The sequence below is a fragment of the Tauraco erythrolophus genome, chromosome 16, assembly GCF_009769465.1.
Source record: "Tauraco erythrolophus isolate bTauEry1 chromosome 16, bTauEry1.pri, whole genome shotgun sequence".
Lineage (NCBI taxonomy): Eukaryota > Metazoa > Chordata > Aves > Musophagiformes > Musophagidae > Tauraco > Tauraco erythrolophus.
Window position 1 is genome coordinate 20,684,275 of NC_141480.1, and position 23,205 is coordinate 20,707,479.

A 23,205-nucleotide genomic window follows, 5' to 3' on the forward strand; every position below is an offset into this window, starting at 1 on the left:
AGAGGCTTTGGGAGAGAGGAGGTGACACCTCTCCTCTGTCAGGCACCGGTGTGACTGATCTTGGAACGCTGCACACAGCGCCTGCGCCTGAAGTTTCAAAAGAAGATTAAAAACTGATTTAAGGCTTGGAAAAATACCTTACGGGGAGAAGCGTAAGTGAAACTGCCTGAACTCTTTGTGCAAAACAAGGCCAGGAGGAGGTTTGGTGGGAGGGCCAGGGAGGTGTCACAAGGAGGAACTGCTGGGGATGACAGGACGGTTAATACTTGCAGACCCATGGCTTGAGCCAGACACTTCGTGCACCGGGCAGCGAGAGGAGATGGAGCTGTTGGAACGGTTGATGGTGTCTGTAGGTCCATGTGGATGTGGGTTCATCAGGCCCAAGTGCCCCAGGAATCTTGATGAAATGGGGAGACTGGCCCTGAGGAAAAGCTTCAGATTGACCTTGTCTCCTCCAGCAGAGAAACCACTGCAGCTCTCCCCTCCAAGTGGGTGACCCTACATGTAATTTGACCTGCTCTTTCCTGCAAGAGGAAGGTCCCGTAGCCACAAGGAAGTATCTTGCCAGCTCCCAAAGGGCTCCAGGGCAGGGGCTATAACCCTGACATAACCCGAACAGCTTTCCCTCCATGATCCTGTGCTTAGATCCTGAAATCCCTCCTCTCCCTCTCCTCGCTGTGGGAGTTGGGGTGGGTGTTTCCTTGTCCTCTCCCCGCACGCATCTTCTTGCATCAGCACCCAAACACCAAATGGGTGCCTGCGTTTCACTTTGAAGCCCCGTATCTCGGGGCTAGGTCCGTGGTTGCAGGAGGGGAAGACAGAAAACGGCACGTTCTCCTTTGTCCCCATTTCTGGTTTTTAGCCATCTGCTTCTCTGGATCTCAGAGGATGCATCTCTGGAGAAGAAACTCCAATTTCCAGTCCTGGGCAGATATGGGGATGTTTCCTGCTTCCCTGTCCCCCTTTCACTTCATTTCTCAGTCCCCATTCCCAGACTAGGGACCTTCTCCACCATCCCACCCTCCCCTAGCCTCTGCCAGGGGCTGTGTGACCCCCTGAGACACCCCCCAACATCCCCATCTGCTCCTGGGAGCTCTGCAGATCTCCCAGGTCTCTCCTTTCTCCCCCACCAGCCCTACTTCTTTCCTCTCCGTCTGGGAGCTCAGTCATGGAGGGTGTCGACACGCACGCACCCGACTCCCCCGGGAGGATGGGGAGCGTGAAGCTGGGGGTGGGGGGGGCTGTTCTGCTGGGAGAAGGCAAAGCTGCCATCAGCAGGCGCTTTGATCTCCAGACAATTACAGACGAGTGTAGGACCTCGCTCCGCTCAGCCAATAAATAATGGAATTTGTGCGTTGACACAGACAGATTCCCCCCAAACTGTCAGAGAAGGGGAGACGGAGAACGAGCGAGCGGGAAGCGGCTGGAGGGGAGGGGAGAGGAGCAGGCAGGGGAAGGGACCAGAAGGGCCTATGGGAAACCAGGGAGAGGGAAAAAACCCCCAAACCAGCAAGTTTGGGGAGGGTAACGCTGATGGGGGAAGCTGGGCAGGGAGGAGAAGGAGCCTAAGGAGCACGTATTTGTAGAGGGGAAGGAAAATCAAGACAGGAACTGTGGGTGGAAAGGAGGGGGAGTGCTGCATACACAGCAGGCTGGAAGCAGAGGGAAGAAAAAAAAAATAAATCTGAAGGTGGAAAAGAAAGAGAAGGAGGAACAAAGGCATGGCAGTGCCCACGGGGCTCCCCGGCTGCCTGGCAAATCACAAGCTCTCCAAGCAGGGACCATATTCCCTCCGCGGAGCGGCCCTGACCCTCCCCGGGCGCTGGCGGCGGGGGACGCACGCGGGAGCTGGTGGAACGGTGCCGCTGGTGCGCAGCCGACGGCAGAAATGTGCTCCGAGATCACGAGGCCCCGAAAAACCTCCTGCGGATGCCCTGTCCCCCACGCTTCCCCCCCGATCTCCCCCTCTCCCCGATCCTTCTCCAGCCCGGAGCTGTTTGTTCTCTGCCTGATGATGTTTTTTTTACTTTGCTCACAACAGAGAAATGTCTCCCCTTTGCCGAGGAGCCCCCACCACCGAGCCCAGCAGAAATCATCCAGCCCTCCAGTAGCCCTCCAGCCCAGCCTGGCTGCAGCAGCAGATCCGACAGGGATGGGGGGGAGCCACTGGGGCTGTCTCCTTCCTCCCACTTTGGAGCACTCAGGGGCACCTTTACTCCCCTCTTGGCCCCATTTGTGGCTTGGCCCTGAGTATGGAGCGTGTAGAGAGTGGCCCAGCTTGCCGAGGTGTCCAGGCCAAGAACCACTTCGCTGTAGGTGTCCTCTGCTCCCTGCGTGGCCCTTTTTCGAAGACAGGTGTCCAAGCTTCCCATCAAGCTCCAGATGAGAAGCAAACACCTCCCAGCCCAGCCTTCCACTCCCCAAAGTTTCTACCTTCCCCTACTCCAGCCTCCCATCCCTTCCCACTCCCTTCTGCGGGAAACAGCAAGCTCCAACCAGGGGCTGGAGTTCGGGCTCTCTCCTGAGGACACCTTGTCCCACCAGCTGAGGAAGCAGGACAGGGGACAAGCTGGGCAAGGGCTGACTGATCGAGGTGGCAAAACAGGGTGTCCATAGAGTTGGTGGTGGCAGAAATACTGGTGCCAGGGTTGTGTGGGACGGTGTGCCGCAGCAGAAGATCGGCTGACGGGGAGTAGGAGACCCAGGAGCCTCGCAGCCCGGCCCCAGCAGAGCCGGGTTTGGTGGTGCATTACTCCTGGCACCACCGAACCGGGTCAAGGAGAAGCAGGAGGGGGACTTGCCGGAGATACCACCCATGGATCTTGTTTAGCTCCGTGATGGCAAACGGCAAGAACGGCAGCTTAACTGGGGCAGCAGTAGCTTATGGCCTGAGCAGTGGGAGGACTGGAGCTCTGCCAAGCTCTTAAACCTCTCTTTTGGAGGGTGGGATGTAAAACTGGTGTAAACCACTAAAAAGCTGGGTCTGTTTGCTAACGAGGTCACGAAGCAGATAACGATTTCAGCTGGCCAAGGCAGAGCAATGCATGGGGCCAGACTGGGCTCCCTTCTTTTCCAGGATGGCTCCAGGTTCCTGATCCCAGTCGTTTTACTGGGATGGTGGGAATCCTGGGCTGGACTCGGCTGCTGCTGCTCTAGTCCCAAGGAGGACCCCAAGAGAGTGACGGGAAGGTGGGACAGCAGGAGAGGGCAGGGTTGAGGGGGTGCACAACAGCCTCCCAGTTCCCTCTGAAGGAAGGAAGAGGGAAAAGCAGCTTCGCACTGTGGGTGTTGATGCTCAGCCCTCCACGAGGCTCCAGTCCTCCATCCCTGGATGGGGCCAGGGAAGAAGATGGCTGGGAGAGAAGTGGTGGCAGCAAGATAGATTTGGGTTTTCTGTGGGGTTTGCTGTGACGCCCCAGTGCTCCTCCAACAGAGCCATCAATGTTTAATGGGGTGCAGCCATAGCAGTCCAGCTCAAGCCGAGCACGGTCCCCAGCCTGGCTGGGACAGGGGTGGTGCAGACAGGTCTGCTGAACTGGGAGATCCTCCTCCCGGGTCCTCTGAGCCACACGATGCGAGGAACTGCTCTGTGGCCAGGGCAGAGCCTTGCACTGTCTGTCCAGGCGCTGAGAACAAGCACCAAGGTGGTTCCAGGCACCTCAGAACTTTCACATTGAGACCAGGCGGGGTACCCCAGCCTGGATGTGGCAACCTGAGAAACGTCCCTCCTTAACCCACCAGCTCCCAGTCTGAACTCATGGAAGAGCTGCACCGAAAGGGGCTGCAGCTCCGGACAGAGCGAAGCAGGAAGCAGCCAGGCACAGAGCACCCCATCCCCAAAAGAGGAAGAAGGAAGGGGAGGCGCAGAGCTGGGGCCTCCCTCTCTCCAGGTAAAACCCCAAGCCCTGACCCACGCGGGCACATCCAGCACCAGCAGCCTTACAATTCAGCACGGAGACGGAGAGCGCTAACCAAGAGTCACGGAGAACCACTGCTCCGGCACTGGGGACAGTGAGCAAAGGGTTAACACCCCACCGCAGCACTAAGCAGCGGTGGGAGCAAAGGGTTAATGCAGCAGCGGGTGAAGGGAACGTTATCTCTCTCTTCTCTAAATATTATTTCCTCCCATGAAACCAGCTTTTCATCCTTGGCTAGAGGCAGCTCCCGCTGCTGGGAATGCAGCGAGAGCTTGTATCTGCTCCCAGCACACACCACTGCTCCCAGCGAGCGGCCGAGACAAAGAGCGGAGCTCCCAGCGCTGGGATCGGGCGGCAGCGGAGCGATGCTGGGGCTCCAGCCCAGGGGACGTGGACAGCCTCGGGATGGAGTCTGGGTATCCAGGCTCGTTACCAAAGAGGAATCTCGTTAATGACGAGTCCTTTTCCCACCCCGCTGTACCGCGCAGGGATTTCTTCCCCGTCTCCCAGGATGGAGAGGAGCAGGTGGAGGCACTTGGGGATGCTGATCAGGCTCTGCCAACCCCAGCCACCTTCCCAGGAAGGATTTTGGGGGGGCTGCCACGCTGCCCATTTCACACCTCGCCCCTTGGGTGGGCTGGGCTGGACAAGAACGGCGGGATGCTCTGTGGGGAAACTGAGGCAGCAGCTGCCGGATCCAAGGTCACAACCTGGTGGAGTAGGAGGGTGCGGGGCAGCCTCTGGCCCTTGCCCGGACGCCCAAACGGAATTCAGGCTGCAGGGAGGGTCTGGTTGTCTGTGGAGCTGGCGGCTGGGAGAAAATGGCTGCTGCTACATCTTTTCCGAAACGTCCTAACTTTTAATGCGTACGGAGCGGCGGCAGCATCCCTTCCGCACCCCGGAGGGCACGGAGGCGCCAGCGTCTCCTCTCTCCCACTCAGCCGGAGCCACGTGCCGCAGCCTGAGCCGCGCCGAGGTACGTGGCTGGAATGAAAGTCGCCCTTCCAGCCGGCGCGCTCGGAGAGCGCTCGCCGAAGTCGAAGGATTGCCAAGTTAAAAGGGTCAAAGCTCCAAGGACAGTTGGATCTGGCTGGCTCTATATCATTTCCATACCATCTTCAACGGGGATTATAATCTGAATTGAAGCGGAAAGACCCGAGGCAATGAAGCTGTCAGCAGTCGAAGATTAAGGAATTAAACCAGCAGCAAAGCGTCACAGGATTTGTTCTAGGATGTATTAGGAAGAGGAGGCTAAACACGCCGCAGCCTTCCTCGGGTCGGAAAATTCGTCCGAATAGCAGAGAGAAGGGCAAAAACAAGGATTTTCATCCCCACACAGAAAAAGAGAGAGAGGAGAGCGAGACGGAGCTGTGCAAACCCGGCCAGCGGAACAGAAATCCTGCCCGTAGGTGGGAATGAGTCACACCAGGTTTGAGGGAGGTAAAGGAAAGCAGAAAGGAAGCGGATTCCAGGAGGGCAGAGGTGAAAAGACACCGATGGCCAGCAGGCAGGAAAAAAATGGCCCTTAATACACCAAAATTCCGGAATGCAGCCCAGCCTGCTCTGGGATTGCCAGTCTCCTCCTCCCTTTCCCTCTCTCTCCCTCTTCCCCTCCCTCCTCCCAGGTTCTTAAGCCCATCTCCAGAATTACCTTAAAAAGGGTGACTGCCACGAGGATGGAGCCAGGCTCTTCTCAGTGGCATCCAACGATAGGACAAGGGGAAATGGATCTAAGCTGGAACATAGGAGGTTCCGCTTAAACATGAGGAAGAACTTCTTCCCAGTAAGGGGAACAGAGCACTGGAACAGGCTGCCCAGAGAGGTTGTGGAGTCTCCTTCTCTGGAGATGTTCCAAACCCACCTGGACGCGTTCTTGTGTGATCCGACCTAGGTGGTCCTGCTCCAGCAGGGCGATTGGACTAGATGATCCTTTAAGGTCCCTTCCAATCCCTGACATTCTGGGATTCTGTGAAAAAGCACGGAATGACAGCGACTGCCTGCAGAGGGGAGCTGGCAGCTGAGCCAAGAGGGGGGCACAGGACTTGCCCTCACCTCCCTCAAGGTCCCCAGGCCACTGCTGGCTCTGCCCACCTCGGGAGGTACCAGCAGCTCTTCTCGGTGGGAAGCAGGGGCTCTCAAAACAAGGAAGGAATCCAGCTCCCACCCCAGGACCCATGAAAACAATCCATTTATTTCTGGCGAATCGCGTGCACCTTCCTTTCATTCGCTCTATCCTACATCAGTCGTCGGGGAGGAATTTCTCCCCTGCCTTAAAGATCCCAAAGTTACGGGATGAAGCACGGAGAAAAGCGGGGAAATATCCCTTGCGGATAAAACGCACAGGGAAGTTTCAGCGACCCAGACTCCGTGCAGCCACCAGCTCTGCCCAGCCCAAACCACAAAGACGCAGGTTGTGGCGCCCAACACCGCCCGCTGCGGCACGTTTCCCGCCGTTCCGCGATCCATAAAGCAACGGAATCGCTCCCTGGGTCTCGCACACGGCCCGGTTGACCAGTAGGGCCCGTAACGCCGCCGCCTGGTTGACAATTAGATGAATTCTGCACCAGGCCACCCGTACAGAAGTGCTGCGCTTTATTGACACCGACACGCACCCAGCGGAACGCTGCCCCGCGCGCGCCAGGCCACGGAGCGGCGGGGAGCAGCCGGATCCAGGACACAGAAGGAGGTGGGAAGATAAGGACAGGCGGAGCTCGTTCTGCAGCACAGGTAGAGCACGGAATCGCTTTTCGGCTCCTCCAGCCGACTTTTACGGGGAGATTTACACACAAGTCCTCAATCAAGTCTGTTATCCAGAGTCCCCGGGGTAAAAACAACCTGGTTGAAGGAAGAGGAGAGTCCAGAGCTGCTCAGTGATTCTTCTTGGTTGAGCCGAAACCGGAGAAACCCATCACAGCCGCCATTTCGTCGTCCTCTTCGAACGCCAACTCTTCCTCCGCCCGCCTCTTCTTCTCTCTCTGCTTCTCCTTCTTGTAGGCTTTGGCCTTCTCCTCCTGCAGCAAGGGACACAACAGCAGAATGGTTTGACCCTCCTGAGCCACGTGAGGTCCTGAGACACCGGGCACCGCACGGTTAACCCATGTCCTGCCAACAGCAGGTTGTGCCTGAGGAAATAAAGCAGCAATAGGAAACCCTGGGCTGCAGCTTCCCAGGAGGAGGTTTCCTGCTGTCTCCAGACCACCTCACCCACCCCTCCAAGAGCAGAGTCACCCTGAGGACACACCCAAAAAGAAGTGTTATGAAACTCTTTGGAATAAACGTCCCAAGTTTTGTCTGGAATCGATGCTGAGGCAAGAAGGAGCTGGTTTTAAAGCAGGAGGCGTTTCCCTCACACTGGGACCAGTTCCCCTGTTCTGGTGACTGTGATGCTGAACGTTGCTGCCTGTTGACTTCCAGCTTGGCGGAGCGACAGCTGCTCACTGGAACAGAAGCTGGAGTTCTGAGCAGCTCTGGGGTGGGGGGGGGGGTTGGCATCAAAGAATTTGCACTGCTCTCACCCAAGGGTTTCGCTCCGCAAGGATCACACGCCCTGCAACGGTGCCAGGCTTGTACCGGGCGCCACAGAAGCGTGGCTCCAGCTCCCAGCTTAGCAACTGCTCCTGCCGTTCCCAGCACCGGCCGCTGTGCCGCGGCTACTGGAGACACCCGTGCCCTGCAGAAAGCTCCACCAAAAGTTGCTGCTGACGGCTTTGTTGCCACCCACTGACTGGCAGTAGCTTTTCAACGCCCAGCACTCCCTGCACTGCCAGGGCACCTGTCTCCTGCCTCCCCTGGGCAGATGAGGCTGAGCAGCTCCAAATGCTGGTCGGGAGCAGAGTGCCCCAAAAGTGTCCCTGCAGCGAAGCAACGCTCAGGGCTTGGGCAGGGAGACCCAAACAGGCAGCAATTTTGAACATGTGGTTGTTTTGTGACTGCTGATGCAGGAGAAGCATCCACAGAAGCTCCTCGACTGTCAGGACTTTGTCAGATTTTCAAACAAACTTGCAGCCTTCCAGTACCTAAAGGGGGTGGACAGGAAGGCTGGGGAGGGACTTTTTACAAGGGCGTGTAGTGACAGGACACGGGGCAATGGATTTAAACTGAAAGAGGGGAGATTTCGATTGGATATAAGAAAGAAATTTTTCACTCAGAGGGTGGTGAGGCACTGGCACAGGTTGCCCAGAGAAGTTGTGGCTGCCCCATCCCTGGAAGTGTTCAAGGCCAGGTTGGATGAGGCTTTGAGCAACCTGGTGTAGCAGAAGATGTCCGTGCCCATGGCAGGGGGGGATGGAACTGGATGATCTTTGAGGTCCCTTCCCACCCAAACCATTCTGTGATTCTATGACATTCGTGTCAGGGAGCTGACACCTAAGCCCGGGTTTGAGAGGAATCTGCTGCCTTTCACTGCCTCCACACGCATCTCACACCACAGCACACCACTCACAAAAGCATTCCGCAGCCAGGGAAGGCCACGCAGAAGCAACATGCCACGTGGAGAACGACCCCAGCAATCCTAAGAACCATGGAAGATGAGGGACAAAGACACACATCTGCTTATCAGACCACACACGTTCAAACACCATTAATGGGAGACAAAAACCAGGTGCATTGCCAGGGCTGTGCTGGTCTAAGTGGAAACCTGAAGTATCTAAAGTTACCCTCACCCAGAAAGAGGGGAAACGGGTTTACAGGGACAGCAGCAGAGAACTTTTTAAAAAGAAACAACAAAGAAACAAATCCCACTCATAGCAGCAGGCAAGCAGCCCACGCTACCGAGAACAAGACCTCTGGAGAACAAGATTAGGAACCAGGGCTGATTTCCTCACAAAACATGTTTCTGAGGGGCTTTGCTCCGTCAGCCATTGCCCAGACTCACCTCCTCGCGGAGTTCCTTCATTCTCTCCTCAAAGTCATAGTCCTTCTGCTTCTCCTCCATCTTCTTCTTGTTCACCTCAAAGCGTTTCTTTACCTGGTCCAGCGTCGAGCGCTCCACTCGCATGGACATGCCCAGATTTCTCTGGTCTAGAAAACAGGAGTGGCATCAGCTGTGTTCAGCAACACTCCCAGCCTTTGAAGACCTGTCCCCAGTCCCAAGGGCAATACCTCTTCCTACCTGTCACGCAACCCTCAAAGCAGCTTCCAGGGCCAGACTACACTCATGCACAAGGCTGCACGCTCTCCAGGCTGAGCTCCAACCTGACCGAACTCCCAACCCACCCACCACTCGAAGTGCAGGGACCAGCATCATCCCCCACGTGCCCGAGCAGCAAAGCCTGGCACGTCCCAGCCTCCAGGGACTCCTCCCCACACCACGTCTCACCACGGGCATTCGGGTAACCCAGACCCCGCTTGGGGAGTGCGACACAGCAGTGCCTCCTCCCACAGGGAGACACGTGCGTTCTGTGCTCATCCGGTCCCATATTCCTACGCAAACTGGGACTTCGTGTATCAGAGGGGATGGGCTTTTGAGGGACACCATAACCTACACCAGTATGATCTGTACGTTACTTGCAACAGGAAGGAGGATGCGGCCTATTCTTTTTAGGTTCCCTATTAGGATGCTCCCCATCACGTCGGTGTTCTGGAAATTTAATCTTGGACCAGTGGGGAAAAAAAGGGGCTGGAGTGTTGAAAAAGGGGCTAGAATAAAACTGGTAGGATGGCATCTCTCAGCAGTGGGAGAAGCTAAACAAGACATCAGTGCCTCTCAGTAAGAGATCCTGACCACCCAGGACATTTCTAGCTAAAGCAGAGACAGGAAATGTTAAGCTGGGTCTCTGATTCAGCGGCAGTTTGGAGCAGATTCCCAGGTTTCGGCTCATGAGTAAGCCTAGGGTGAAAGGGCTGTCCCTGGAGATGTCTCCAACCTGCACTGGCTGGTGGATCCAAACAGCCCGTTACCTCCAGCAGCTGCGCACAGGTTCGTCTCAGGATGCAGCAGCACTTGGAAGCTCAAACTACGCAGCAGGCTTCGGCCGGATTTACGGGCTGGATCAAAAGCTCCCAACTCACGCTGTAAATTCGGTACAGAACTACTCTGCATCGGCCACTCGCCAAGCCCGGCTCAAGCCTTCGCCTCGGGCCCATGCACAAAGTCATGCCAGGATTTTTGGTTCCAGATTCTCTCCTAGGGACTTATTGCTAATCTCCCAAGATGTCAAACAAAGCGCTTCGGCGTCCTCCTCCCGCTCCCCTAAAAGCAGAGGGCTTTAACACGCTGGGTTCTGTTTCCCCAGCTACAGAAAACGTGCCCTCATGTCCTCTGCTGAACCCCCCATTTCTCCAAGGTTCAATCAGCCAAGGGTGCAGGTCTGCATCAGACACATCCCTGCCCTCCTGAGAAGGGGCAACTGGTTGACTTCCACAGGGAGCCAAAATCATCTTCAGGAGTGGAACGACGTGCCAAGGGTGTGTCAGTGCGTCCTGCTGCTCCTTTACTTTTCCCACTTTCCCCACCCTCTGAACACACCAAGAAGCGATGCCCACAGCCGGGAAATGAGTCAGTGCAAGGAGGGTACAGTCAAACACGGGAAGGGAACAGACTGACAAACGGAGAACTCTTTCCTCTTGCCGTGATCTCAGGTGAAGTGAACTGCATCACTACAGCAACGGAGAGGAAGAACCAGAGATGGGTACACCACAGTAACACCACCACGCTGCCGGACCCAACTCCGGCGGCGTCCTGCCCCACTCCTGTCTCTGCTCCTCAGCAGACCACGGCCTCCATCCTCGTAAACTCCGATCCGTAATCTGGAGCTCAGGGACCAGCTAGTTTTGAGCTTCATCCTCAACTTCTACAAAGAGAAGCTTCCAATCCAAAAACAGGCTAGTCCCATACCTTTTACTTATCTAAGACTTTCTCCAGAGTTTCGATTCTCTAAAAAAGCCCATCTCCAGATTTTCAGAGGAGACATCAGGATTTGCTGACCCTGAGCTTCTTGCAGTGCAGGCACTTCCCCCTAACCAGAGCAACCCGACCACTATTTCTTCCTGGCTTATTCCACAGGAATGGTCCAGCAGCCCAGAGAAGGTGCCAGCAGATCAAGGCAGCAGCTCTCAGGAGCAAACACTGACCACATCCTGATCTCCAAAGCACACTTTGATCCAAGTATGCCTATCATACACCAGTGATGTGTGATGGGAACAGCCCTCCAACTCAACTGACCCTGCAACACAGCAGAAAACCCATCCTTACGTTTTTTGCCATTGATGTGATCCAGGAAGTTAATGGAGTCCTTCACCACGCAGTCACACACGTTGCAGTAATACCTGGCAGGAGAGACAAAAAACGTTACCGCCAAAGCATGAGACAAACCCCATCTCCCGCGACAACTATTTGAGAGAATCTAAAACGTGAAACCTGCACGCCACTTGGGATACAGCTCCTTTCTTCAGGCAAGAGGGAAGCTACTTCCATCACAGAGAGCCTCAGGGAAAAGAAACGTGCAAGGGTGCGCTCCAGACTGACAGAAGTGCCTGGGGGAACACCGGAGGTACCAACCCCTATGCTGGTGCCTCTCTGACGGATGACAGAAACCACGTTATGAGCTGATCAGTAACATGCCAGCTGCAGCACCTTCCCCTTCCAGTCACAACCAACAGGGTGGGATGGACTCTGCGACCCCGCAGGGCTTGGCTGCCCTCCTCCAAGGCCGGGCTGGCCACGCGGCCCAGGTTTCCAGCCTGCCGAAGGCTCCCACCTGGCTGCCAGGGAAGTGCTCCCAGCAGCAACTCCCTGCTTTATACATCGGTGCTTTCTGCTCGTCTTGAGAGCTGTTGCAAGAACCCAGCCAGGGCTGGCGCTTCCATCCCTGGCTGCTGTGCCGGGCTGTGCATCTCCCTGGCACTGCTGGCTATTCGGCTACGGCAGTGAGACACTGACAGGCTTACTCTTAAGGGCACAAATTTATTCTTCTCAACCTCTGGATGGATTAGGGTGAGCTAAGAAACCTTCCAGACTTTGCCCAAACATGACCCACACAAACAGTGGCCAAACACCACTCCTGAGATTCATAGATTCATAGATTTCTAGGTTGGAAAAGACCTTAGAGATCATCCAGTCCAACCGTCCCTAATCCCCCAATAAACCATATCCCTAAGTAGAGAGCAGGTATCTGGATGTCTCCGTTCCCAGTGCACGGATATCCGAATCAGAAGCTCAAATCAGCAGCAGAGGGGGTCTCACGGCAAGCAGGCCTCCGCACTAACAAAACCCACGCCAGCAGCAGAGACCTGCCCCAGTTGTTGCTACAGGAGAGCAGAGCAACACCGATACCAAGTAATCACATCCCAAGGGATTTTCCTGCTGCATCTGCCGTCTAGCGTGGGCAGCAGGTCAAGGGAGGGGTTTCTGCCCCCCTCTGCTCTGCTCTCGTGAGACCCCACCTGGAATACTGCGTTCAGCTCTGGGGTCTCCAGCACAAGAAGGACATGGAGCTGCTGGAGCGGGTCCAGAGGAGGCCACAAAGATGATCCGAGGATCATCTGCTATGGAGACAGGCTGAGAGAGTTGGGGCTGTTGAGCCTGGAGAAGAGAAGGCTCCGGGGTGGTCTTATCACAGCCTTCCAGTACCTAAAGGTGGCCTACAGGAAAGCTGGAGAGGGGCTTTGGACAAGGGCAATGGATTTAAACTGAAAGAGGGGAGATTTAGATTGGATATAAGGAAGAAATTTTTCACTCAGAGGGTGCTGAGGCACTGGCACAGGTTGCCCAGAGAAGCTGTGGCTGCCCCATCCCTGGCAGTGTTCAAGGCCAGGTTGGATGAGGCTTTGGGCAACCTGGTGTAGTGGAGGGTGTCCCTGCCCATGGCAGGGGGGTTGGAACTAGATGATCTTTGAGGTCCCTTCCAACCCAAACCATTCCATGATTCTATGATTCTATCTTTTCCACACATTACCCCAGGAGACCCAGTTCAGGCGTACCACAGCTCAGCACCGCGGCACCAGGCTCCAAACACAGGAGGAGAAACCACCTCCTAGTGCACCGTAAGGGCTCACTGCTGCATCACAGCCCCCTTCTCTCAGCAGCACAACTCCGAGACACCACCAAGAAGGCCACACCTACCCTCCCATCTCCGACTGAGGGGTAGTTTTGGTGATGACGATGGTCTTCCCCAGCTTCGATTCCAGGTCCACCTTGTAGTCTCGGTGCCGCAGGAGTTCCCTTTTGACGGGCTGAGCTGGTTTGCCTAAAGCATACGCAAAAAACCAAACTGGTTATCAGAAAAGGTCAAGCTTAACATGCTGGATTTCACATTGCCCTTGATGAAGAAAAGGGGCCTGCTGGGAACTACTTGAGTCATGCAGAAATTCTGCTTCTTTTTTTAAATCAGTGAAGAATATAATTTCCTCCTCACTATTTACTGGTTCCTATTAGAACCACGTAGATCTGTGAGGTATCTCCAGCTGTGATTTGGTCATACTCTGAGATCTCCTTGTTTCCAGGGGCTGACTGTTCCTCTGCCTCCCCAAAGAACAGGCAGAGGCGAAGGTTCTCAGTAATCACTTTTGCCCAAAAAATACATTCAGTGGCAAGCACAGGAGAAAGGATGGGAGCACGGCAGCCTTGAATTGCTGCTGTTTCCCTCTGGGGTTTCACTTCTAGCCACTGTCTCCCTCTCCAACTCCAAGGGTTTGGCTGACTCACTGCCAGATGAGCAAAGCTTGCCTGGAGTCAGAACACTACCCACCATCTTTCTTCTCTCTCTCTTCTGTGAGCCGCTTCTCCGCAAGTTTCTCGTATTCGTCTTTGTCCCACTTTCGGCGGAAGTCCAAGTTCTTAGTCTGGGAAGGAAGAAAAGTGTGTGAACGTTTATTGTAAAGTTGGACCAGCTCTGAGGGGAGGATGGGGAAAGAGGTGGAATTGCTTGGCTTGTGCAGCTGCACCAGTAAATCAGGGGCATCGTGTCATGTTGTGTCATGTTGTGAGTCCAGCGCAGGGCCACGACGATGATGAAGGGAGTGGAGCATCTCCCTTCTGAGGAAAGGCTGAGGGAGCTGGGTCTCTTTAGCTTGGAGGAGACTGGGGGAGACCTCATTAATATTTATAAATATGTAAAGGGTGACTGTCCTGAGGATAGAGCCAGGCTCTTCTCAGTGCCATCCAACGATAGGACAAGGGGAAATGGATCTAAGCTGGAACATAGGAGGTTCTGCTTAAACATGAGGAAGAACTTCTTCCCAGTAAGGGGAACAGAACACTGGAACAGGCTGCCCAGAGAGGTTGTGGAGTCTCCTTCTCTGGGGATGTTCCAAACCCGCCTGGATGCGTTCGTGTGTGATCTGATCTAGGTGGTCCTGCTCCAGCAGAGCGATTGGACTAGATGATCCTTTAAGGTCCCTTCCAATCCCTGACATTCTGGGATTCTGTGATCCCCACGCCCGCTGTTCTCGTATCCGGGAATTAAGGATGCAGCTGAAGAGAACAAGGCTGAGCACGCCTCTACCTACTTCTTCAAGAAGGGTTTCAAAGCACTGGGAAAGGTAATGAGTTTATCTTAACGGCTCCTGGTGATCTGAGACGATCACCCAGGCTTTTGCTTCGAGAAACAGGCACAGAGGGGAGTCAGACCCATCGAACTCAGAAATGCCACCTGGCAAACGCAGCATGGTCATCAGCAGGTGACACGAACTTCCAAAAGCCAGTTAAACCCAAGGTGCAAATACCAGATGAGGAAGCCGTGAAACACACCAGGACCTGGCGAAGAGTGTGATCCGAACGCAGGAGCACGGCGGGCTGCGCGTGCCTGCTCTCCGAAAGCCTACGCGCTGAGTTTGCCAGGGAATCGCAGGAACCAGTAGGAGTTCTTCCAAGTGACACACGTGTATGAACAAAACTCCACCTGTCAAGGCAGGGAGTGGTGGCAGCAGGAAAGCACCTGCATGGTAAGCTGTCCTGCAGCTTCCTGCTGCAGACACACAGGGAAGGGGGGAAACACCTTGGAGGCAGACTGGCCCCTCGGCCTCTCCCCGGAGCACTCTGCCCTGGCAGCAGGGCAGGATAAGTTGCGTGAACAGATCTTCAGCTCTGGAATCCCCAACACAAGAAGGACATGGAGCTGCTGGAGCGGTCCAGAGGAGGGCCACAAAGATGATCAGAGGGCTGGAACACCTCTCCTTTGAAGACAGGCTGAGAGAGTTGGGGCTGTTCAGGCTGGAGAAGAGAAGGCTCCGGGGTGATCTTATTGCAGCCTTCCAGTACCTGAAGGGGGCTACAGGAAAGCTGGAGAGGGGCTTTGGACAAGGGCGTGTAGTGACAGGACACGGGGCAATGGCTTTACACTGAAAAAGGGGAGATTTAGATTGGATCTAAGGAAGAAATTCTTCCCTCTGAGGCTGGTGAGGCACTGGCACAGGTTGCCCAGAGAAGTTGTGGCTGCCCCATCCCTGGCAGTGTTCAAGGCCAGGCTGGATGAGGCTTTGGGCAACCTGGTGTAGTGGAGGGTGTCCCTAGCCATGGCAGGGGGGTTGGAACTGGATGATCTTTGAGGTCCCTTCCAACCCAAACCATTCTGTGATTCTGTGATTCTCAGGTCAATTCAAGTAAAGCTGGCACTGAAGAAAATAAAGACTCTCCTTTTCAGGGGGGATTTTTTACTTTTTCCTTAGTCACCAACACTGAGGGCAGAAGTGTCTGGAGAAGAATCCCATTTCCATTCACTCTGCTCTCACCAAAGCAGCACAGCCTCTTCCCAGTGCTGCCCCACCTGCAGCGAAGGCCCCTGCACCTGGCAACAGTTACAGCTCAGATGCTTCTTCGCCTTCTGGAGAAGACACCTCTCCTTTGGTTAAGAAGCTGCGTTTCGCTCGGCATGGCAGCGAGAGGCTCTCAGTTTCATATTAAGAGAAGGACAGATGTGTTTTAAAACACCTCTGGGAAAGAAGGACCCCCCCACCCCACCCCCTCCGCCTTCTCCACTCAGCCAGATCAAGAATCCAATCACAATCCAAAGGAAATAAATCCCATTTGAAGCTACAGCAGCAGCACAGTCATTTAACGTTTTCTCCTCCGGCGATCCTTCCAATGGAATGAACAACTACTGATAGGAAGGAAAATGCCTTAGGGAGGCACAGAAAAATTCTCATTTATTCCCAGAGCTTCCTAAGCACTTTCAGCAAGTCATAACAGGTTTTATTAACCACCCTGAGCAACGGAGACGAAAATACCACGGAGTGTAAATGAACGTCTGGGGGTATTTTCCAGAATCTAGACGTTCCTGCATGGCAGCACGTCGTCACAAATCATAGCTGGTGGGAGCTCAGGGAGGAGGCGACGTACTCGCTGCTCCACTCTTCCGTTGCAATAAAAGGGAAAGAGTCTCTCCCAGATCTTGTACCCATCTCCCTCACCCAGGCACAGGGAAAGAAATTAAAACCAAATGCCTACCAAGATCAAAGAAATTAAAACCAAATGCCTACCAAGATCTTGGTTAGCCACGAGCTTTTCTTAACTGGTCTGCTGGAGGCAGGGGCGGCTGCAAGCCCTGAAATCTTTTCTCTAAGAAGTGCTTTGGTTAACAGAGAGTATGTCCCCAGTAAGCACTAACAATTAAAACCCAGAAGGGTCCCATAGCCTGTTCCCTGTGGAGACAGACACCGAATGATCTGCCCAGTATCAGCATCGAAGCTTATAAAGCAATACAAGTGTCTCGAGACGGGCTCGGTCTGACATGAACGCAACTGCCGGCAGCTGGGAATAAAACACAGAGCCCATCTCGCTCCCGGGCAGCCATCCTGCTCCCCAACCTCTCTGAGCACTGCTTACTTCCCAGCAAGCGGCTTCCAGTGATGGAAAGACTGGCCAACAGAGCAGAAAAGCACAGCCCCAGAGGTGCTGACAGCTGTCTGGGGCATTACTGGAGGTGTTTAAACCAGTTTAAACTGGCTCTGCAGTCAGGTGACACCAATGGCTTTCACCGCACGTGTCCGATCTCAGCATTCCCAACACCAAATCCTATGGGATCCATAGGGGCAGAAAGACCTCACTGCCACACTACACAAACTGAGGAACGCCGATAAAATAATCAAGTCACTCAGAGTCTTCGATCACAGTCACGGAAAGGGCAGTTTCTCCACTGTCCTGGTTTCAGCGAGCGGCCTAAACCATGACATCCACGCAGGGCAGATGGCAGGAAGTTCAGCAGGACAGCGTGAGAGCCAGCTGGGAAACGGGCAAGCCCTTCCCAGAGCAGCCGAGAGGCAACGCAGCAGGGCAGGAGGGAGCTGCCTGCCCCTGCCACGGCCCAGCGCCAGGAGGCCCCTGAGCTCCTCCCTGGAAGGGGTGAAGACCGGCGGGCACCCCCACCCCGGGGCTGGGGCAGGCTCGGATCTCCTCCCGCAGCTTGGCTGAAACAGGAGCTCTGCGGGGGAGAAGGGAAGACGAAGGGACGACGAAGGGACGACGAAGGGACGACGAAGGGACGACGAAGGGAAGACGAAGGGAAGACCGCTTCCAGCCATGCCCCTTCCGGCATGCCCCTTCCAACCCCGGAGGCATGGCGGCCTCTCAGGGCGCCCCAAACCTCCCGCCGCCCGCAGCCAGAGCGCGCAGCGGCGCGGGAAGCGCGGGGACGGGGCATCCCCGCGGGCCCTGCCCGCCCGGCACCCCCGGCCTGGCCGCGTTTCCTCCCGAGGGGCTCCGCACCCCGCGGCCCAGCAGCGGGCCCGGAGCGCAGCCCGGCCGCGGCGCGGCGGCGCTCCCCGCCGCCCGCCCGTCCCGAGCGGGCCCGGCCGCGCAGCCCCGCCCCCGGCACAGCCCCGGGCCTGCCGGGTGAAGGGGAAGGGGACGGGGACGGGCGCGGCGCCGCCAGCACCTACCCCGCTGCCCGACGCCATGTCGACGGTGCGAGCGATGAGGGAACGGCAACTGTCGCGCGGCAGCGCCGGAGCCGTAAAGCGAGGCGGTCCGCCCGAGCACCAACGAGTGCCGGCCGCTCCGGCCTAGAGCGCCCCGAGGCGGCGCGGCCGGGCGGTCACGTGGAGCGCGGCCGCTTCCGGGTGCCGCCGTACCGGCCATGCTGCGGCTGGGGCGGCTCGTGGTGCCCGCGGGCCCCCGCCGCGGGCCGCCGTGCCCCGCTCGGGGCTGGGCCGGCCTCTCGCGGTGCTGGCCGGCCGAAAGCCGCGGCCTCGTGTCCCGGCAGTGGCGGGCAGCGGCGGGCCGGGCCGGCGGCGGGCGCGGCTCGGCTCTGAAGACGCCCAAGGTAGCGGTGGGGAGCGGGGCCGCGCCGGCTCGCTTACCGGGCGCTGCCCTGCCCGTCCCCGCCGCTGACGGCCGCTCTCCGTCCCGGGCCAGGGCACCCGCGACCACCCCCCCGCCGCCGTGGCGCTCCGCGACCGGCTCCTCGCCGCCGTGGTGGGCTGCTTCAAGCGGCACGGGGCGGCCGCCATCGACACCCCCGTGCTGGAGCTGCGGGTGAGGCGGCGCCGGGGGGGCTCGGGGGGGCGGCGGGGCTGCCCGCGCCTTGCGGGGGGGGGGTGGTGCGTGACCCCCGGGGGGGCCGTGGGACCCTCCCCGCTCCCCCCGTGGGTGCCCCCTCCTCCCGTGGGACCGGAGAGCATCCCCGTGCCCCGGGGCAGGGCTGGGGGGTCCCCCCGGGGCGGGGGGCAGCCGTGCCAGCCCCGCTTGGCTCCCCGCTGGGGGGGGATGGGGCCTCGGACCCCCTCTTCTGCGCTGGGGGGCGGGCGTGGGTCACCCCCCTCCCCACTCTGCACGACCTGGGGCAGGCTGGGGTCTGTGTGCCCCCCCACCCCCGGCAGCCCCGGTGCCCCGAGGTCCCAGCATCCCCCGCCTCTCCGCAGGAGACGCTGACTGGGAAGTACGGGGAGGCCACGAGGCTCATCTACGAGCTGCAGGACCAGGGTGGGGAGCTGCTGGCGCTGCGCTACGACCTGACCGTATCCTGCCCGGGCACGGCTGCCCTGCGGAGCGGAGGGCCGGTCGCAGTGATGGAGACCCCCTTCCTGCCGAGCGGCGGGCACCACAGCTGGTCGTGCTGTGGTTGGCACAACCCCACCTCAAACCGCCCCGCAGCCAGTCCAATATCCGCAGCAACGTGGCCCTTTCTTCCCTGGGCGTGCACTAGTATGTTCCACCGTACTGGTTTTACCTCCTCCCAGTTACAGTCCCCACCTCTGTGCGCTCCCATCCTGCCCACCCCACCCTCCCAGTGCTTTTGGAACAAGATGGAGTTATCCCGGTGTTGGAGGAGCTCAGTGTGGCTCATTGTACCCGTCAGCCCGGGGCGGTGACCCCCTTAGCGATCAGGAGTGACACAGGGGTGATGGGCGCTTGGAGGTGCCGCCTCCTTGAGCCCGGGCATCTCCACGGTCCCATCCTTAACTCCTCGGCCGCCCAGGTGCCCTTCGCTCGCTACCTGGCGCTGAACAAGATCACCGCCATGAAGCGCTACCACGTGGGCAAGGTGTACAGGCGGGACAGCCCGGCCACCACCCGGGGCCGCTACCGGGAGTTCTACCAGTGCGTGAGTGTTGCGGTGGCTGGCGCTGCCAGGGGCTGGGGTGGGTTTTCCTGGCTGGATTGCCTTCTGCCGCTGCGGGGCTGCGTGGTGTGCCTGGCAGAGCCAGGGCACCTCGGCTGTGCCAGGGCACCTCAGCTGTGCCACGAGCTCCTGCCGTTGCGGGGCTGTGTGGTGCGCCTGGCGGAGCCAGGGCACCTCGGCTGTGCCAGGAGCTTCTCCCACTTCTTCTTCCTCCAGGATTTTGACATCGCCGGGCAGTTCGACCCGATGATTCCCGATGCCGAGTGCCTGAAGATCGTGCATGAGATCCTGAGCGACCTGCAGCTCGGGGACTTCCTCATTAAGGTGAGATGAGAGCCGAGTGCTTTCCGTACCGCCTTTCCCGTGGGATCGAGGCGCTGGAGAAAAGGCACGAGGAAAGGCCAACGGCTGCGGCTGCCCGCGCTGCTGGGGCAGGAAGAAACGGTGGTGGCAGGATGTCCCAAGCCGAGCGTGCTTCTCCCACCCACAGGTCAACGACCGGCGGATCCTGAGCGGCGTGTTTGCTGCCTGTGGCATCCCAGAAAGCCAGTTCCTAATGGCATGCTCGGCTGTGGACAAGCTGGACAAGGTGAGCGTTGTGGGGAGGTTGTTCCCAGTATCGGAGGGTGGGTGTCGTGGGCTGGACAGTTCTGTGGCTGTTCCCGTCACGAAGAGGTTCACAGCAGCTAAGCCGTTGGTGTTGGAAAGGGTTTGGGGAGCTCCTGGGCATGGTTAGGAATAAAGCCCGGGGTTTCCAGTGGTTCCTGTAACAATTCCCATGAGAGAGGTGCGGATCGGCGGTGAGACTGCTGACCCTGCACGCGCTGCGGAGGCAGTGGGTGACGAGCGTGTCTCGCAGCAGCAGAGGTTTGTGTTTCTCCTCCCAGCTGCCATGGGAGGACGTGAAGAAGGAGATGGTGGGAGAGAAGGGGCTCTCTCCCGAGGCTGCGGATCGCATCGGGGAGTACGTCCAGCTGCACGGTGAGCACTGTGGGGTCGAGCCCTTGGCCTTGTTCTCCCAGGCCAGGCAGGGCCAGCGACAGAGGGGTACAGGCACACCTGAGGCATGGCTCGCTCCTGCAGGTGGCCTGGACCTGATCGAGCGGCTTCTCCAGGACCCAAAGCTGTCCCAGAACAAGCTGGCCAAGGAGGGGCTGGGCGACATGAAGCTGCTGTTTGAGTACCTGACCCTGTTTGGCATCACCGGGAAGGTGAGGAGGTGCAGAGGCTGGTGGAGGTGCTGCCCTCGTGGCCGGGCAGCCCGGGCCTCCCGGGTGCGCCCAGTGACGGGGCTTCCCTGTGCCCTGCAGATCTCCTTCGACCTGAGCCTGGCACGGGGCCTGGACTATTACACGGGGGTGATCTTCGAGGCTGTCCTGCTGCAGCAGGAGAACGACCATGTGGAGGAGGCAGCCAGCGTTGGGAGCGTGGCCGGAGGCGGTCGCTACGACGGGCTGGTGGGGATGTTTGATCCCAAGGGGCGGAAGGTGCCCTGCGTGGGGGTCAGCATTGGGATCGAGCGGATCTTCTCCATCCTGGAGCAGAGAGTGAAGGTAGGTGCTGCAGGCAGTGCATGGGGAGGGCTCTAGGAAGCCAGCTACTGTTCATTATGGAGCTCTACAGCTCCACAGTGTTGGAGGGGAAAGAACTCTGGAGGCAAGGGCGGTTCCTCTTCTGCCTGAATGTCCATGCACAGAAGACAGAGCCCTTTTCTGCAGCCCGTCGGGATGCCGGCGTGGGCAGCTGAGGGCAGCGGTTAACAGCAGACGCCAAGGAAGCGTCGGAGACGGGCCCTGAGCTCTGCTCCTGGCTCTGAACTTTGTGCACTGGTGGTCATTTTGCTTTTGTCTCTTGCCTGGGAACTTTTCTGTCCTGGGGACTGTGAAGTGATGAATTTGGTAACAGCTCTGGCACCTGCTCTGTGGTGAGCACCCTCGGAAAGCCCGTGAGGAAATTCGTTGCTCTGCGTTTAGCTCTGAGCTTGTGATTCATAGCAAGCGAGGCTGAGGCAGCGGGTTTGTACCTGAAGGATCAAAGGAGACATTGGAAAGCTGTCCAGGTCACATCCAGGAGGGAGGGAGGAAGGCCAAGATCCCACAGAAACAGCAGCACACGATTAAGTAGTGTGTCACAATGCAGATTCTCTGGGAACTCATTAAATGTGCTCAGGTTGTCTTATCTGTGCACTCTTTTTGCCTCTGGAAGCCTTGCCCAGTAATGTTCACTGAATGGCGACGGTTAGCTCTTGAGCACGCTTGTTTTGGGGAGCTAACGTCAGAAGATACCGTGGGATGAGCTTCTGTTGTGAGCTGCAGATTCCCTTGGAGCTGGTCAGCCCCACCAGTGTGTCTGTCCCTGCAGGCTTCAGGGCAGAAAGTTCGAACGACTGAGACACAAGTGCTGGTGGCAACACCTCAGAAACACTTACTCGCTGCAAGGCTGAAGCTCATCTCCGAGCTGTGGGATGCAGGGATCAAGGTAAAGACTTGGGCTTGGTGCTGGTGCAGGTGAGGGAGGGAGAGCCTGAAGGGAGCTGTAGCACAGCAAGTCCAGCTCTATTAGTTGTGTGTCTCTCTGAGATCTGGGAATCAGTCTGAGATCCGGCAGGCAGAGAAGAACAGCTGAGAGCACTAAAGGCAACCACCTGCTGCAGGAATAATGAGACAGAATTTTCTGTGGGGTTTTGGTGCTGGCTGGTTTGCTCCAAGATCCATCAGAGCAAATTTTGTGGTAACGATTCACCTTTTCCACTCCCTGCTAGGCAGAGATGCTGTACAAGAAGGATCCTAAACTGCTGAAGCAGCTGCAGTACTGCGAGGACACAGGGATCCCCCTTGCTGCCATTGTGGGAGAGCAAGAGCTGACAGATGGAGTCATCAAGCTGCGAGATGTCGCAACAAGAGAGGAGGTGAGAATGCCTTTTTACACCAAGTTTCAAAAGTGCTTTCGAAATCTAGAGATTCCTGAAAGGTTCTGGGTTTTCCCTCAGTGGTGGTGTTCCTTTGGGGAGCTATAGGACAAATCCATCGGGTGACTGCTCCAGAAAACCAGTCACAAACGGCACTGGTATCCACAGCAAGTCCTTAGGGCCAGATCGAACCATTCTCTGCTCAGGGTTCCAGTGTTGCTACCTCCTCCTCTCTGTTTGCTTTGTAGGTTGATATCCCAAGAGAAAAGCTTGTTGATGAGATCAGAAGAAGGCTGGAGCCCTAGGACTTTTCTGGCCAGAGCTGCTTGACTGAACTGCTGTTCAACTGGAGCCCTCTAGTGCCCTTAGCTATTCACTTCCCACCCAAGTCTGATCACCATCTACTAGCCTGAGGGCCATCTGCCCAGGCTAAGGCAGTGTCAACACGGGCTATCTGCTTGGAAAGGAGCAAGTGGGTTTTCAAAGCTCTGGACAGCGCAGTCATCAAGTTAGCCTTTTGGTTAACATCTCTGAGAGACACGTCAAGCTTGTGAGTTCTTGGTGTCGCAGTACCTGTAACTGTACGGCCGTTTCCATCCATGGCAGGCGGTCGTGTGGCGGCACCACGGGCACACATGGACGTGCTGCAGCTCAGGCAGGATCAGGCCGAGCTCTGGAGTAGAGGGGCAAATCTGTGGCGTGTCTGCGGGCTCAGGACTTGGGGAGAGAGTGGCAGTGGGCGGCCGCCATCACCCCTCTGCGGCCGCACGGGGCAGCCCTGGCCTGCGGCTGGGCCCGGCGCCTTCGGGGCTGCTGCGGGAGCCCGGCCGCCCCTCAGGGAGCCGCGGAACGGGCCCGGCGCGGCTGCGTGGGGACCGCGTGCAGA

The 23,205-nt window shown here is 57.4% G+C and overlaps 2 protein-coding genes across 2 annotated transcripts; one reads left to right on the plus strand and one right to left on the minus strand.

Annotated features, from left to right (window-relative positions):
* Positions 1-6,508: 6,508 nt before the first annotated feature.
* ZMAT2 (zinc finger matrin-type 2) lies at positions 6,509-17,788 on the minus strand. Its single transcript, XM_086621454.1, has 6 exons — positions 17,730-17,788; positions 13,604-13,697; positions 12,979-13,102; positions 11,110-11,183; positions 8,791-8,936; positions 6,509-6,928 (listed from the first exon to the last, which is right to left on the minus strand). The coding sequence occupies exons 1-6, from the start codon at positions 17,745-17,747 to the stop codon at positions 6,785-6,787; spliced, it is 600 nt and encodes a 199-aa protein (XP_086477580.1). The 5' UTR covers positions 17,748-17,788; the 3' UTR covers positions 6,509-6,784.
* Positions 17,789-17,926: 138 nt separating this feature from the next.
* On the plus strand, positions 17,927-23,017 carry LOC104383144 (histidine--tRNA ligase, cytoplasmic-like). The gene is made up of 12 exons (XM_086621906.1): positions 17,927-18,112; positions 18,205-18,324; positions 19,029-19,133; positions 19,253-19,393; positions 19,628-19,735; positions 19,902-20,000; positions 20,299-20,392; positions 20,495-20,622; positions 20,722-20,964; positions 21,773-21,889; positions 22,173-22,319; positions 22,568-23,017. Exons 1-12 carry the CDS (start codon positions 17,927-17,929, stop codon positions 22,622-22,624), a joined length of 1,545 nt encoding a protein of 514 aa, XP_086478032.1. The 3' UTR covers positions 22,625-23,017.
* The last annotated feature ends 188 nt before the right edge of the window (positions 23,018-23,205 follow it).